The following is a 12871-nucleotide window of genomic DNA, read 5'->3' as shown; positions in this document are numbered from 1 at the left end:
GGGGCGGGGATACCGGCCTGTAGCTTTAATTGCCTGCAGCATTAAAAGATGTTGTTCTGATACAGTACCACTGGAATGCAAGTATTTTGGGTGACCTGAGGTCCTCAACACTGGCACAGGTGGTTCAGAGGAAACAAGAGTATCAGCACCCTGGGGAGACCGAGTACGGGGAAAAGACGGACACTTGCCATCCTGTCATTTGGGAACGTTCACAAATGCAAAGGTTTGCATCTCCTGCCATCTGTGAAAGATACCCAAGTGGCAGGAGCAGTACTACAGGTAAGTACATCAATCGTCTCAATTGTGTTACCACAACGGTTAGTCAGTGCCCGTCTCTCAGGGTTCATTTGCCCCAGGCGTTGAAATGAGAGCTCAGCTCAATACAACCTGCTGAAGCAAAAGGGTGGCTACCTCCCACACACCCACATCAGCATGTGCAAACAGCAGTGGGGCAACCCCTCCCATCGCAATCAGACACCGATGGGTTTCCTTGAATTTGAAAATGGTTTATGGGATGGCGTGATCCATATGATTACCAGGTCTAGCAGACCTGACAGATTTCAGCTCAGAAAAAGAGTGTATTGAAGGAATACCCCGATATCAATATATTTCCTAAGCGTGGTATCCTTCGACCCTGGGGCAAGTGTGATGACATGAAGATCTGCACAGTAGGACCCAGTATGCTTCTTTGGGAAGCGGTAGACCATTCCCTTAGCCACTGGAAGCCGACGCAAGACCGATATGTTTAGAGAGATGTTTTCCGTCTCTCTGACTGTCGGAAGGAGCCTAGCTGCTGTGGCCTAGGTTTGTTGCGACTGGTCCAAGAGACCCACGTGAAGACTGTTCCTTGTGTTACCTCGGCTGTAGTTTAGACAAGCTTAAGCCAGTGGCTCTTCATCCGCTGCCGTAGAACGACAAGGTAGAGTGAGTGTAGAAAGAACGAGAGAAGCGAGGACCAGCCACATATTTTTTCGACGTCCAAAGAAGAGCTGAGTGTTGTTGGCATACAGAGAGAACCAGCATGGTGTGAGTTGTAAGTGAATATAGATAGAGGGTGTGAAGTATTGATGGAAGCGATGTGCCCTTGGTCGGGTTTCAGGGTGTGGACGTGAACAGAGGTGAGGAAGAGATTGTGTCGGTTGGAAAGGGATAAAAGAAGCCAATTTAGGTCCACACCACTGAAAATGTTCTAATTCAGAATTACCCGTTGAGCAACGGTGTTTAACGGTGTGGCCGGCACTATTAGCACCGGGGGAAACAGTGAGCACTGAAATTCACCATGTCATCCGTATAGATGAACTTTGGAGCTCTGCTAAGGCTACAAAGACAACTGCATTCAATGTGCTCCTAAATGTATTCAGTGTTGTAACGCTCAGTGAGCTTCCCTGCAAAGGGGAGGTTGGAGACCGCCCTGAAATTGTCAATGGTTACAGTACACCAAAGATGGCTTCCATGAAGGTGACACAATAGAACGCTTCAGTGAAGTAGTTGAACAACCTGGGGAGTGAAATACATATGACTGTTCAGAGATGGGGTTACAAGATAATTACCGGTTCGTGTCTGTTCAGGCAAAGGAGGGATTTAGAGTGTCACTGCAGCAGCTCGACGCCAGCCACCATGATGGAAAATGTCACCAGGGACAGAGGCCAGCACACGCTCATAGATGTGATGACCTCATCGCTCTTTCTGAGTGATTGAAAGTGATCATAACCAGTGGCGGCTGCACGGGGAATGGACAGCGAGCGCTTTGAAGGCCAATTACATTTGTTTAAAAAACATAAAGACTGTGCTCCCCACCGATTCACAGAGGAAGGTTTCTGAGTGTCAGCAGGGGTGGGCACTAAGCGCCTCTAGATCAAAATATAGATTGTTCCATTTGGTGCTAGATGCTGACAAGAGTTGCGTTCTCATTGGACGATATGTCTTTGGCTTGACCCAGGAAGCAATACCGTGGCACCTGAACAATGTAGATGAGCCGTTGGGCTGTGCCCTTGCAAGTTTCCAGTTTGTAGTTGAGTGTTTACACTGTGTGTGGTTTTGGGGAGCAGTTGGCTGTCTTGGGGTGAGTAACATCCCCACCATTTCCGTAACTTTGGTCACCAAAGAACTTAAGCATTTTAAATGAAACATTGGGCTACTGAATGCACCAGGAGAAGAACTGGGTTGGAGGGGTAAGGTTTTTGTTAGCAGCAATTTTTCCGAAATTTGGAGACTGGCAGCGTGTTTTGAAAAAGGGCAGCGGTAGTGAATGAGGCAAAAAGGGTTACGCAAATGCCGAAAACTGACTTTCCACATTTGCAGCATTTGTCTAACCTTTTTGCCTCATTCGCTTCCAGTGCCTTTTTTCAAAACACGCTGTCAGTCTCCAAAATGCAGAAAATTTCCTGATGACAAAATCCTTACCCCTCATACCCAGATCTTGTCCTGGTGCAAAGCAAAGTGGAAACAATGGCTTGGATCCAGCTTCAGGCCTGATTCTAGCAGTAGGCGGCCCTCAAGCTGTAGACCCCACCGGTGCCGCCAACCTTCCTACCACTCAGAGCTACCCTTCCGCTGTAGACCCCACCGGTGCCGCCGACCTTCCTACCACTCAGAGCTACCCTTCCGCTGTAGACCCCACCGGTGCCGCCGACCTTCCTACCACTCAGAGCTACCATCCCGCTGTAGACCCCACCAGTGCCGCCGATCTTCCTACCACTCAGAGCTACCATCCCGCTGTAGACCCCACCGGTGCCGCCGACCTTCCTACCACTCACAGCTACCCTTCCGCTGTAGACCCCACCGGTGCCGCCGACCTTCCTACCACTCAGAGCTACCCTCCGGCTGTAGACCCCACCGGTGCCGCCGACCTTCCTACCACTCAGAGCTACCCTCCCGCTGTAGACCCCACCGGTGCCACCGACCTTCCTACCACTCAGAGCGACCCTCCCGCTGTAGACCCCACCGGTGCCGCCGACCTTCCTACCACTCAGAGCTACCCTCCTGCTGTAGACCCCACCAGTGCCGCCGACCTTCCTACCACTCAGAGCTACCCTCCCGCTGTAGACCCCACCGGTGCCGCCGACCTTCCTACCACTCAGAGCTACCCTCCCGCTGTAGACCCCACCGGTGCCGCCGACCTTCCTACCACTCAGAGCTACCCTCCCGCTGTAGGCCTAACTCTCGCTGCAGGCATAGTGCTCAACTCTCTCCGCTTCGGAGAAAGACCGGTGGTTATACATCCCATGCAGCTACTATGCAACATTTTTTAAAACTCTCTATTCCACCAAAAATATACTTTATTCCAATGCAAGTGAACTGGAAAGAAGGTGCCGCCCTCTCCCTAGTGCACAATCTCCTTCTTAAGTGTTCTCCCTCGTGCCGCAGGAGAATTCATCGAATTTGATTCTATCGAATTTGTTTGATCAAATGTTGCCCTAAATATGTGTGGGGGTGGGTTTAGGGTTATAACTAATGGAGGGATGGGGGGGTTATATATTTGCTTCAATCAGGGGGCCACTACTCAGACGTAGGCCAGATCAAACAATGTTCCAATTGTCACTGATGCAACGGGCCCCGCTTGAGTTGATAGTATAGAGCTGCCAGAAGCCTTTTTAGTTTTGACTTAGCACCTTAGCACCATATACTGAGGCAAATACTGGAAGTGTAGTGAAAAAGATGGAATTACCAAGGCAGCATAACTTTAGCTCATATAGGGCGGCTACCATTAGTTGTGGCTCATAGGTGGCACTTCAGCGCCGCCATTAGTTTAAGCTCCTGGGTGGCATTAGCATGACCTAGTGAAGCTACATGATTGTGGGTGGTAAGAAGTGCTTCAACTCCACTGTTCTCTTTTCCTCCTGCATGGACCTGTAGAACTATTGTTATGGAATTCTGGGATCTGGAATGCATCAGACAGTGGCTGGAGAAAGACACCAGGATGGGGAGGCAGTCAGGAGGTCGGTGGGGTCGGGGGATTGCAGAAACATGGCACCCCTCCCTCCCTCCTGGGGATGCTCCTTCAATCATACAAGCTGCCTCCCTATTATTTTTGTCTGGGATCTCAGATTAAACTTGCACAGTCTATGGAGTTTCCTTTAGCAAAATCAAAACAGAGGGATTTGCCAATTCCAGAATGACAAAGTAAAAACACATGGTTTTGGGTTAACAAAGAACATGTTCATAGAGTTTGGGACGTACCAGAGGGTTTTCAGTGTACTGCGGATATCACTTAATTTCAGAGGAGCTGTGAAGAGCTTGATCCTGAAGTGCTGTAGAACATAATATAGTGTATTTGTGGAGCACATGTTCACCCCAGAAGGGCATCTTGGTGCTATTGACAGATAGCAGATGTTTCTTATTACCCATCTTAATGGTACTCATTTTCTCAACCTCAAAGGATGAAGGGCTGAGTGAACCTGCCGGGCTTTGAACCTGTGGCCATGAGATCAAACGCAGGCCCCTGTAGTGGATGGATTAGTCCACTGAGCCGCCACCGATCCAGCAAAGAACCATGAGATATTATTATGATTATCATCATCACAATGCATTATGGGGCCTCTCTGGCTAACAGTGAAAAGGAAGAGGATTCAACATAGGAATCCTCACGTCCCCTGCACACTTTCAAATGTTTGGAAAAGACCAATACTGTTATTTAAATAAAGCTGTAAAAATTGTACGAATACTCTCTGGCTAACATGCATGTGCTGAGATATAGGACAACAAATACAAACAGGCACCTGTGTAAACAAACAGAGAAACACACCGTGCACACCATTACTGATTGGGAAACACCCACTGCACAGAAAGTTCAGTGTCTGTACTCCCCAAAGCACCTGAGTAATCAAATGTTGTTCATTTTTTGCTTCATTTTGATTCTGCCCTTCTCTGTCTCTCTTTGTCTCTCTTTTGACCTGTCTTTCCCCCTTTTCCTATATCCGCGACTCCTTGTTTTTCTCTTCACATGAAACCTTTCTCCCTGCTCTATTTCCCAATCCATCATACTGTTCTTCTTAATCCCAATTTTCTATCTACTCCTGTCTTCCGTCACATCTCAATCCCTCTGCCATCTCTCGCTTCTCAATCTACTCCTGTCTTCCGTCACATCTCAATCCCTCTGCCATCTCTCGCTTCTCAATCTACTCCCGTCTTGCCTCACATCTCCATCCCTGTGCCATCTCTCGCTTCTCAATCTACTCCTGTCTTCCGTCACATCTCAATCCCTCTGCCATCTCTCGCTTCTCAATCTACTCCCGTCTTGCCTCACATCTCCATCCCTGTTCCATCTCTCGCTTCTCAATCTACTCCTGTCTTCCGTCACATCTCAATCCCTCTGCCATCTCTCGCTTCTCAATCTACTCCCGTCTTGCCTCACATCTCCATCCCTGTGCCATCTCTCGCTTCTCAATCTACCCCTGTCTTCCGTCACATCTCAATCCCTCTGCCATCTCTCGCTTCTCAATCTACTCCTGTCTTCGGTCACATCTCAATCCCTCTGCCATCTCTCGCTTCTCAACCTACTCCTGTCTTCCGTCACATCACAATCCCTCTGCCATCTCTCGCTTCTCAATCTACTCCCGTCCTCCCTCACATCTCAATCCCTCTGCCATCTCTCGCTTCTCAATCTACTCCCGTCTTGCCTCACATCAACATCCCTGTGCCATCTCTCGCTTCTCAATCTACTCGTGTCTTCCATCACATCTCAATCCCTATGCCATCTCTCACTTCTCAATCTACTCCTGTCTTCTGTCACATCTCAATCCCTCTGCCATCTCTTGCTTCTCAATCTACTCCCGTCTTGCCTCACATCTCCATCCCTGTGCCATCTCTCGCTTCTCAATCTACTCCTGTCTTCCGTCACATCTCAATCCCTCTGCCATCTCTCGCTTCTCAATCTACTCCTGTCTTCCGTCACATCACAATCCCTCTGCCATCTCTCGCTTCTCAATCTACTCCCGTCCTCCCTCACATCTCAATCCCTCTGCCATCTCTCGCTTCTCAATCTACTCCTGTCTTGCCTCACATCTCCATCCCTGTGCCATCTCTCGCTTCTCAATCTACTCCTGTCTTCCATCACATCTCAATCCCTCTGCCATCTCTCACTTCTCAATCTACTCCTGTCTTCCGTCACATCTCAATCCCTCTGCCATCTCTTACTTCTCAATCTACTCCTGTCTTGCGTTGCATCTCCATCCCTGTGCCATCTCTCGCTTCTCAATCTACTCCTGTCTTCCATCACATCTCAATCCCTCTGCCATCTCTCACTTCTCAATCTACTCCTGTCTTCCGTCACATCTCAATCCCTCTGCCATCTCTTACTTCTCAATCTACTCCTGTCTTTCGTCACATCTCCATCCCTCTGCCATCTCTCGCTTCTCAATCTACTCCCGTCTTGCCTCATATCTCCATCCCTGTGCCATCTCTCGCTTCTCAATCTACACCTGTCTGTCACATCTCAATCCCTCTGCCATCTCTCGCTTCTCAATCTACTCCTGTTTCTGTCACATCTCAATCCCTCTGCCATCTCTCTCTTCTCAATCTACTCCCGTTTTCCTTCACATTTCCATCCCTCTGCCTTCTCTCACTTCTCAATCTACTCCTGTCTTCCGTCACATCTCAATCCCTCTGCCATCTCTCGCTTCTCAATCTGCTCCCGTCCTCCCTCATATCTAAATCCCTCTGCCATCTCTCGCTTCTCAATCTACTCCCGTCATCCCTCACATCTCAATCCCTGTGCCTTCTCTCTCTTCTCAATCTACTCCTGTCTTGCCTCACATCTCAATCCCTGTGCCATCTTTCGCTTCTCAATCTACTCCCGTCATCCCTCACATCTCAATCCCTGTGCCATCTCTCTCTTCTCAATCTACTCCCGTCTTGCCTCACATCTCAATCCCTGTGCCATCTCTATCTTCTCAATCTACTCCCGTCCTCCCTCACTCACATCTCCCTCCCTGTGCCATCTTTCGCTTCTCAATCTACTCCTGTCTTCCCTCACATCTCAATCCCTGTGCCATCTCTTGCTTCTCAATCTTTTCCTGTCTCCTCTCGCCCCTCAATCCTCTACCGTGTTCTCCTGTCTACTCTCAACTCATTCACCCTCTGACCCTGCTTCTTCGCCCCTTCGAATTCTTCTGCCCCCCCTTTCTGCCTCCCCTTTGCTGCTATAGACCCTAGACTCGTTGTCTCAGCTGTGCCTGGAGGTCCTACAGTCCCTGTTGGATGTTATTGAAGATTTACAGTTGGAGGCCTCTGCCAGGACCAGCCAGGTAACTCACCACCAATCTGGTAATGTTCCTCCCCATAGAAGTTAGTCATGTATCTGTCATGGAAAGGATATTTTGTTGAAAACCAGGGCGAGGACATGAAGCAACCACGTTCCTCCTTAAAGAATTCTCATAACAGGACTGGCATCTTTTTACTCAATCATGACTTGACCAAACCCCATTAAACATTCCAAAGACTCAAACGCGCTGCAGGCTCAATTTGGGTGGGTGTTCTTGGCATACCAAAAAACTAAGGTCTGGTTCAGGGGTCTGCAACCTTTGGCTCTCCAGATGTTTTGGACTCCAACTTCCATGATCCATCACCATTGGCAATTCTACCTAGGATTGATGGGAATTGGAGTCCAAAGCATGTGGAGAACCAAAGGTTGCAGACCCCTGGTCTAGTCATAGTCACATAAAACACAATGAAAGGGGGCCTATGGAAAATTGGAGTAGAGTCCTGCAATTCCCACCAACTACAGACAGACATACGGTATTGGGTAGGTATATGAGCCCCTAAACACTGTGGGGGTGTGGCATGTGTCATAGGGGCTGCAGACATGTTCTTTCTAGACTCCAACACAGCTCTGTGGGGCTGGTGATTCCAAACTATAAGCACACATTTAACTGTTAAGGGCAAACCCACCCTAGACAGTTGGCAACCCACATGAAGGCCTTAGAAATGATCCCAATCAGGAGGCCCCATGGTATTCCTCAACTCCCCCACCACCCATCCCCTCCCCCAGATATCCCAGATCTGTAGAATGATTCTGTGAACCTCGGAGATCAGAAGTAACAGTGGCACGTATGTTGGGAAGTGTGAGGAGAGTGGACGGTCATCATGTAAGAGCGCGCGGCCCTTATGCTTGGATGTTCTTCTCCATTAGGAAATACAGGCCCTCATTTCCAAGCAGCAGGAGACGATGATGAAGGTGCTGTCGGATGGGAGACTGTCAGAGCTGCAGAGGAATGGGGGTTCGCTTATCGCCCGGCTCCAGAAGTCCTGCAACCATAGGTGAGAACTGAAAGAGCCATGCAGCGGGAAGCAGAGGATGGCAAAGCACGCGAAGCACGCGATGCCGGAGAGAGAGATGCTGCCTGCCTGCCCCTTTCTACACTTAGATAAAACAAGATAATCGAGAAATGTAAAACGAATCCAGAGGTTCTTCTCATTGGGGGAATGGGCGAGACAGCGGTTCATAAAGCACCAAACCACTATGCCCACATTGTTAGTGCCGGTGCCTCTCACATTTGTGGGCAGGGATGAAGGGAAGACTGCTTTCCATTCTTACTGGAAAATGTATTGCTGTTTGGACGTGGTGTGTGCTGTGGGTGGAGAGGTATCTGGGAGGTGTAGACTTTGGATGAAGTGGTTGTCTAGGGTGCGCTTTGGGCCATGGGGCTGTGGTGCCCAAGTGAAGGTTCATCGTAAGGTATCATCGCTGCATTTGGGCAGGGTGTGCGCGTGTGTGCATGTGTGTGTCTATGTGTGTGTTGTATGGCTCTTCTTGAGTTGCGTGAACTGTGATTGGTGGCCCGTGGTTGCCATTGGTTCTAGTAGTTGTAGGCTGTGAGGAGCCGGAGGTCGCAGTGATGTTGATAGTAGGTGGGCTGGGTTTAGCTGCTTTGGGCTGTGACCTGTGTGGGTTGTGTTCGGGCAGCCCATGGGATGTTTAGGCTATAAGTGGGCTGGGCTCTAGAAGTGTGAAAGCTGTGCACTTTGGGTGGTGTGATGGGTTCCATTGGTTTGATTCTGTGGTGGCGTGGGCTCAGTGGTGGGGATAAGGAGGCTCTATGGATGGTATAGGTTGTATCTGAATACTGTAGAAAGCACTTTTGCCGAAGTGCTGAACAAAACAAGAAGCAGTACATAAACAGCTGGACATTATACATGTCCATTAAAGGTTAGGCGAAAGAGGAGACGTGGAAAGAATACCAGAAGCCCTACAGCATTTGTGGAGAGAGGGAGATCCAATGTTTCAGGATTAGGAGAGCAAAAGCATGAAAGCGGGGGGGGGGGTGCTTAGGAACCGCAAGAAAGCGTTGCTTTTGAGAACGGAGAGAATGGGATGGGGCGTAGAAGGAGAGGAGAGAGAAAGATAAACGTTTGTGAGGTCATGTTTGTGAAAAAGATGCAGAGGAAGCGAAAGAGAAGGCGAGATGTATAGGGTAGCCAAGACAAGGATCATAAGGGGGGGGCTAATAGATGTGTGAGGAAAAAGGTGGCAGAGAGACACAAGGAGGAGTTAAAGGCAGAGTAGAGGGGTGCGAGTTGATATGCAGGTGAGCCAATAAGCAAAGCCGAACAATAGTCCAGGCAGGACAGGACACGAGTAGACGTGAGAGGTTTGGTATCGTGAAAGGATAAAAGGACTGGCTTTGCGAAATGTCGGAGAGATGAAAGTGGCACGAGTGGGCGGTGTTAGAGTTGTGCAGGTTAAAGACGAGGGCAGAATCGAAATGGATGCCCAAGATACATGGAGAGCCGGAAAGGGGAAGATGAGATGGGGGAAGGAAATTGGAGGAGGTAGAAGTGGAGGAGTGGAGGAAGAAGGAAAGAAAAGAATCTCAGTTTTGGAGCGGCTGAGGTTCAGGAAAGGAGCGTGCTTCCCTGGTTGGATTGCCGATAGACAAGAAGATATGGTAGCATGAAGGTGTGGGAGAAGGACGGAAAGGAGACAAAGATGTGTGTGTCATCAGCATAGAAATGGGGGGAGAGACCGAAAGACGAGACCATGGAAGATAAAGGGGATGTGTAGAGTGAAAAGAGTAGGGGACCAAGGATGGACCCCTTGGTTACACCATGAAGAAGTGGAAAGGTGGAAGATAGTTTGCCAGCCCAGGAGACGGAGAAGGAATGGTCAGTTAGATTAGAATGAAACCATTGTAAGAGAGTACCTGAAAGTGCAGATGAGTGTGGGCTGGTTGCCATTGTCAAAAGCAGCAGAAAGATATAGGAGCTCATTTAGCTCTGAAGAGTAATTTGGCGACAGAGAGCTGTTAGGTGAGAGCTGTTATGTGCAAGCTCACCACCAGCAAATTTTGGTAATTTGCACGGCGGAGTGCAAATGGCATGTACGCCACTTTTTTGCACTTTACGTTTGCAGTGCAAATGAATAAATGCTGCCTACCACGCTTTCATAAGCACACAGAGGGGAGTCCCCCAGATGGACCATTTTGAACCAAATTTAAAGACCATTAGGTACAATTAAAAGCTGTCTGACATGCAAGCATGGTAGGCAGTGTTTAATTGTACATGCTACCTGCCGTGCGAGCATGGCAGGCAGCATGTACAATTAATCCCTATGGAGTCTGCCTGCTTTATGCCTGCACATAAAGTCAGCGAGCCCAATAGGGATAGAAAAATGCATGCCGTTGCAAATGCCATTTCATTTGTATGGTGGAGAGGAAGGGAGGTGACGGAAATGCAAGTTGTGTTCCGCCCCTCCTCTCTACCATACAAATGATTGAAAATGAGCCGACTGGTGCTCAGGAAGTAGAGAGTGATGGTCACTATAGAAAGCCATCTGAGAAGAAACAGTCCAGTCGAGGATTTTGGAAATAAATGGAAGAATAGAGATAGGACGCAATTAAGTAGGAAGGGAGGGATCAATGGAAGGATTTTTGAGAATGGGGAGCAAAGCTGCATGTTTAAAATTGGAAGGGTAAGTAGCTGATGAAAGACATTGGGCTTCATTACAACGAGGGCGGGCGTGGTATGAATGGTGCTGGTAAGGGACAGTTCATACGGGCCGCCACATTCCGAGTTCTGCGGCGGGTCCCGCGCTGGACCCCTGGCCAGACCAGACATGCAGAGCGGGACATGCTAGCAGTCCAGGATGCTAACAACAGGCCTGTCATTAACGGGCCCGTTGTTAGCATCCTCCCCATTCCCATTGAGCCCTATTGGTATAGCCTGAGAGGAAGAATGGGAGATGGACGGGTGAAGGACAGCGAAGATCACAGCGGCTGATTTTTACGAAATTAGCAAAATCAGAAAGGGAAAGTGCAGAAGACAGAGCCGGGTCAGGAGGAAGGGAGAGTGGATGCGAAGGAGGATTTGAAATAGACGATGAGAAGGAAGGGAACGAAAAAGAATGTGTGAAGAGAAGTAGTACTGTTGCCGGCGATAATGACAGAATCATAGGAGGAGTGAAAGTCAGATAAATAGAAGAGATCCCCCAGAAGACAAGACTTTTTCCACCATCGCTGAGCACCAGTAATAGTGAGCGACTGGAGAGAAGCCAAATTGAGGTTTATGGGAGGGGCGGAAAGGATGGGAAGGAGGTAGAGAATCAAGTGTTTAGAGAATGGAAGAAGTGAGGGCAGAGAATGCAGAACCATTGGGAAAGAGTGAGAATTCAGAGAGTGGAGGCAGAGCAAAGAGAAGGACACGATGAAATGATTGAAGGCTGAAACACCCAAGGTTAGGGCATAGGAATGTATGGGAGGGGTTTGGGAGGAGTTTGAAAGTCCCGGATTGGAGGGTGAGGGAAATGTCAATAAGAGGTTGTCTGAGGAGCTGTGACAGTGGAGGATGTAGACTGAGAGGAGAAAATGAGACTGAGGGAGGAGCCAGATAGATATGACAGGGGAGAAGGGTATTGGACAAGGTCTTAGGACTCAAGGGGAGAGAAGAAAGAGATTGAGGCATGTGTAGTAGAATTGGTGGAGGTTAAAATCACAGAGGAGAGAGAATAGGAAGTGGGACGGTAGGGCGAAAGTGAGAAGTGAGACAAGATCGTCAAGAAATGGAGCAAGACGACAGAGGGGAAGTAGATACTTTAAAAAGATATGGGAGGAGGTTTATGGAAGGAGGCATAGTGAAATTCAAAGGAAGAAAAAGAAGTGGGAGACAACGGTGGAAGACGAAGGGTGGATGTTTTGGGGATTGTTGGTTGTGTTGGTATTTGCTGGAGTGGTGTGCTGAATATAACAAGCACGCATAGGCGGTATACCCTGTAGCTGGTGTGTACCCTCACGCTCTGCTTCTACCCCTCAGGACGGATGTGGCCTCAGCCTTCGGCCTCTATGATGAGGTGGACAACACTATCCACCGTCTGGTCCAGCTCTCTAACCAGCGGCTGCAGAGCCTGGAGTCTGACCTTGAGCGACGTTGGAGCCAGGAGGATGTGGAGTCGGTAAGACGATACCCTACTGAGGCAAAGTGTTGTCCATTGGGCTGCTGGTAGACAGAGGCTGGTGGTTGCCACTGTGGTTCCTGCCCATTTAGCTGCAGGGGTCACCTCTTGCGGTGGTTGTAGACCGTGGCCAGTGTTCTGTGAGAGCAGCACAACACCCAAAAGCCTGGTAGAATCCCCTAGGGCCACTTGATATGATATGCTATGATAGGTTATTTATAATGCACTTAATACCCAGAGGTTTCTAAGCGCGGACCGGGATGGAACCTGTGTTGCTCAGTGTCGTCTTGCTTGCAAGGCCAGCACGTTGCCCCTGAGCTATCCTCCCTTCAGGACAGTATAAGATTAAACTAATTGACAAGCAAGATATGGGGCCACACAAGTCACTGTTTGCGAGAGGTTGTGCAAGATTCCTCCTTGCACGCAGAACTCTAGTGGGCGCTGAACTGACTGCTGTTCTGCAGTTTTATGTCGGGGTCCAGGTTTTTC

At 49.1% G+C, this 12871-nt stretch overlaps 1 protein-coding gene across 2 annotated transcripts in view; it reads left to right on the top strand.

Annotated features, from left to right (window-relative positions):
• Positions 1-12871, top strand: part of ARHGEF40 (Rho guanine nucleotide exchange factor 40) — a 507114-nt gene that overhangs the window by 308391 nt on the left and 185852 nt on the right. For both annotated transcript variants that reach the window (XM_069633711.1, XM_069633710.1), the window contains exons 9-11: positions 7146-7244; positions 8129-8256; positions 12244-12382. In XM_069633711.1, coding sequence (XP_069489812.1) covers positions 7146-7244; positions 8129-8256; positions 12244-12382 — 366 coding nt within the window. The remainder of the gene's footprint in view (positions 1-7145; positions 7245-8128; positions 8257-12243; positions 12383-12871) is intronic.

The sequence above is a fragment of the Ambystoma mexicanum genome, chromosome 13 (assembly GCF_040938575.1).
Source record: "Ambystoma mexicanum isolate Mex_15411 chromosome 13, UKY_AmexF1_1, whole genome shotgun sequence".
In the NCBI taxonomy this organism is placed as follows: domain Eukaryota; kingdom Metazoa; phylum Chordata; class Amphibia; order Caudata; family Ambystomatidae; genus Ambystoma; species Ambystoma mexicanum.
Note: the sequence above shows the minus strand (reverse complement) of the source record. Positions and strands in the feature narration are given on the sequence as shown.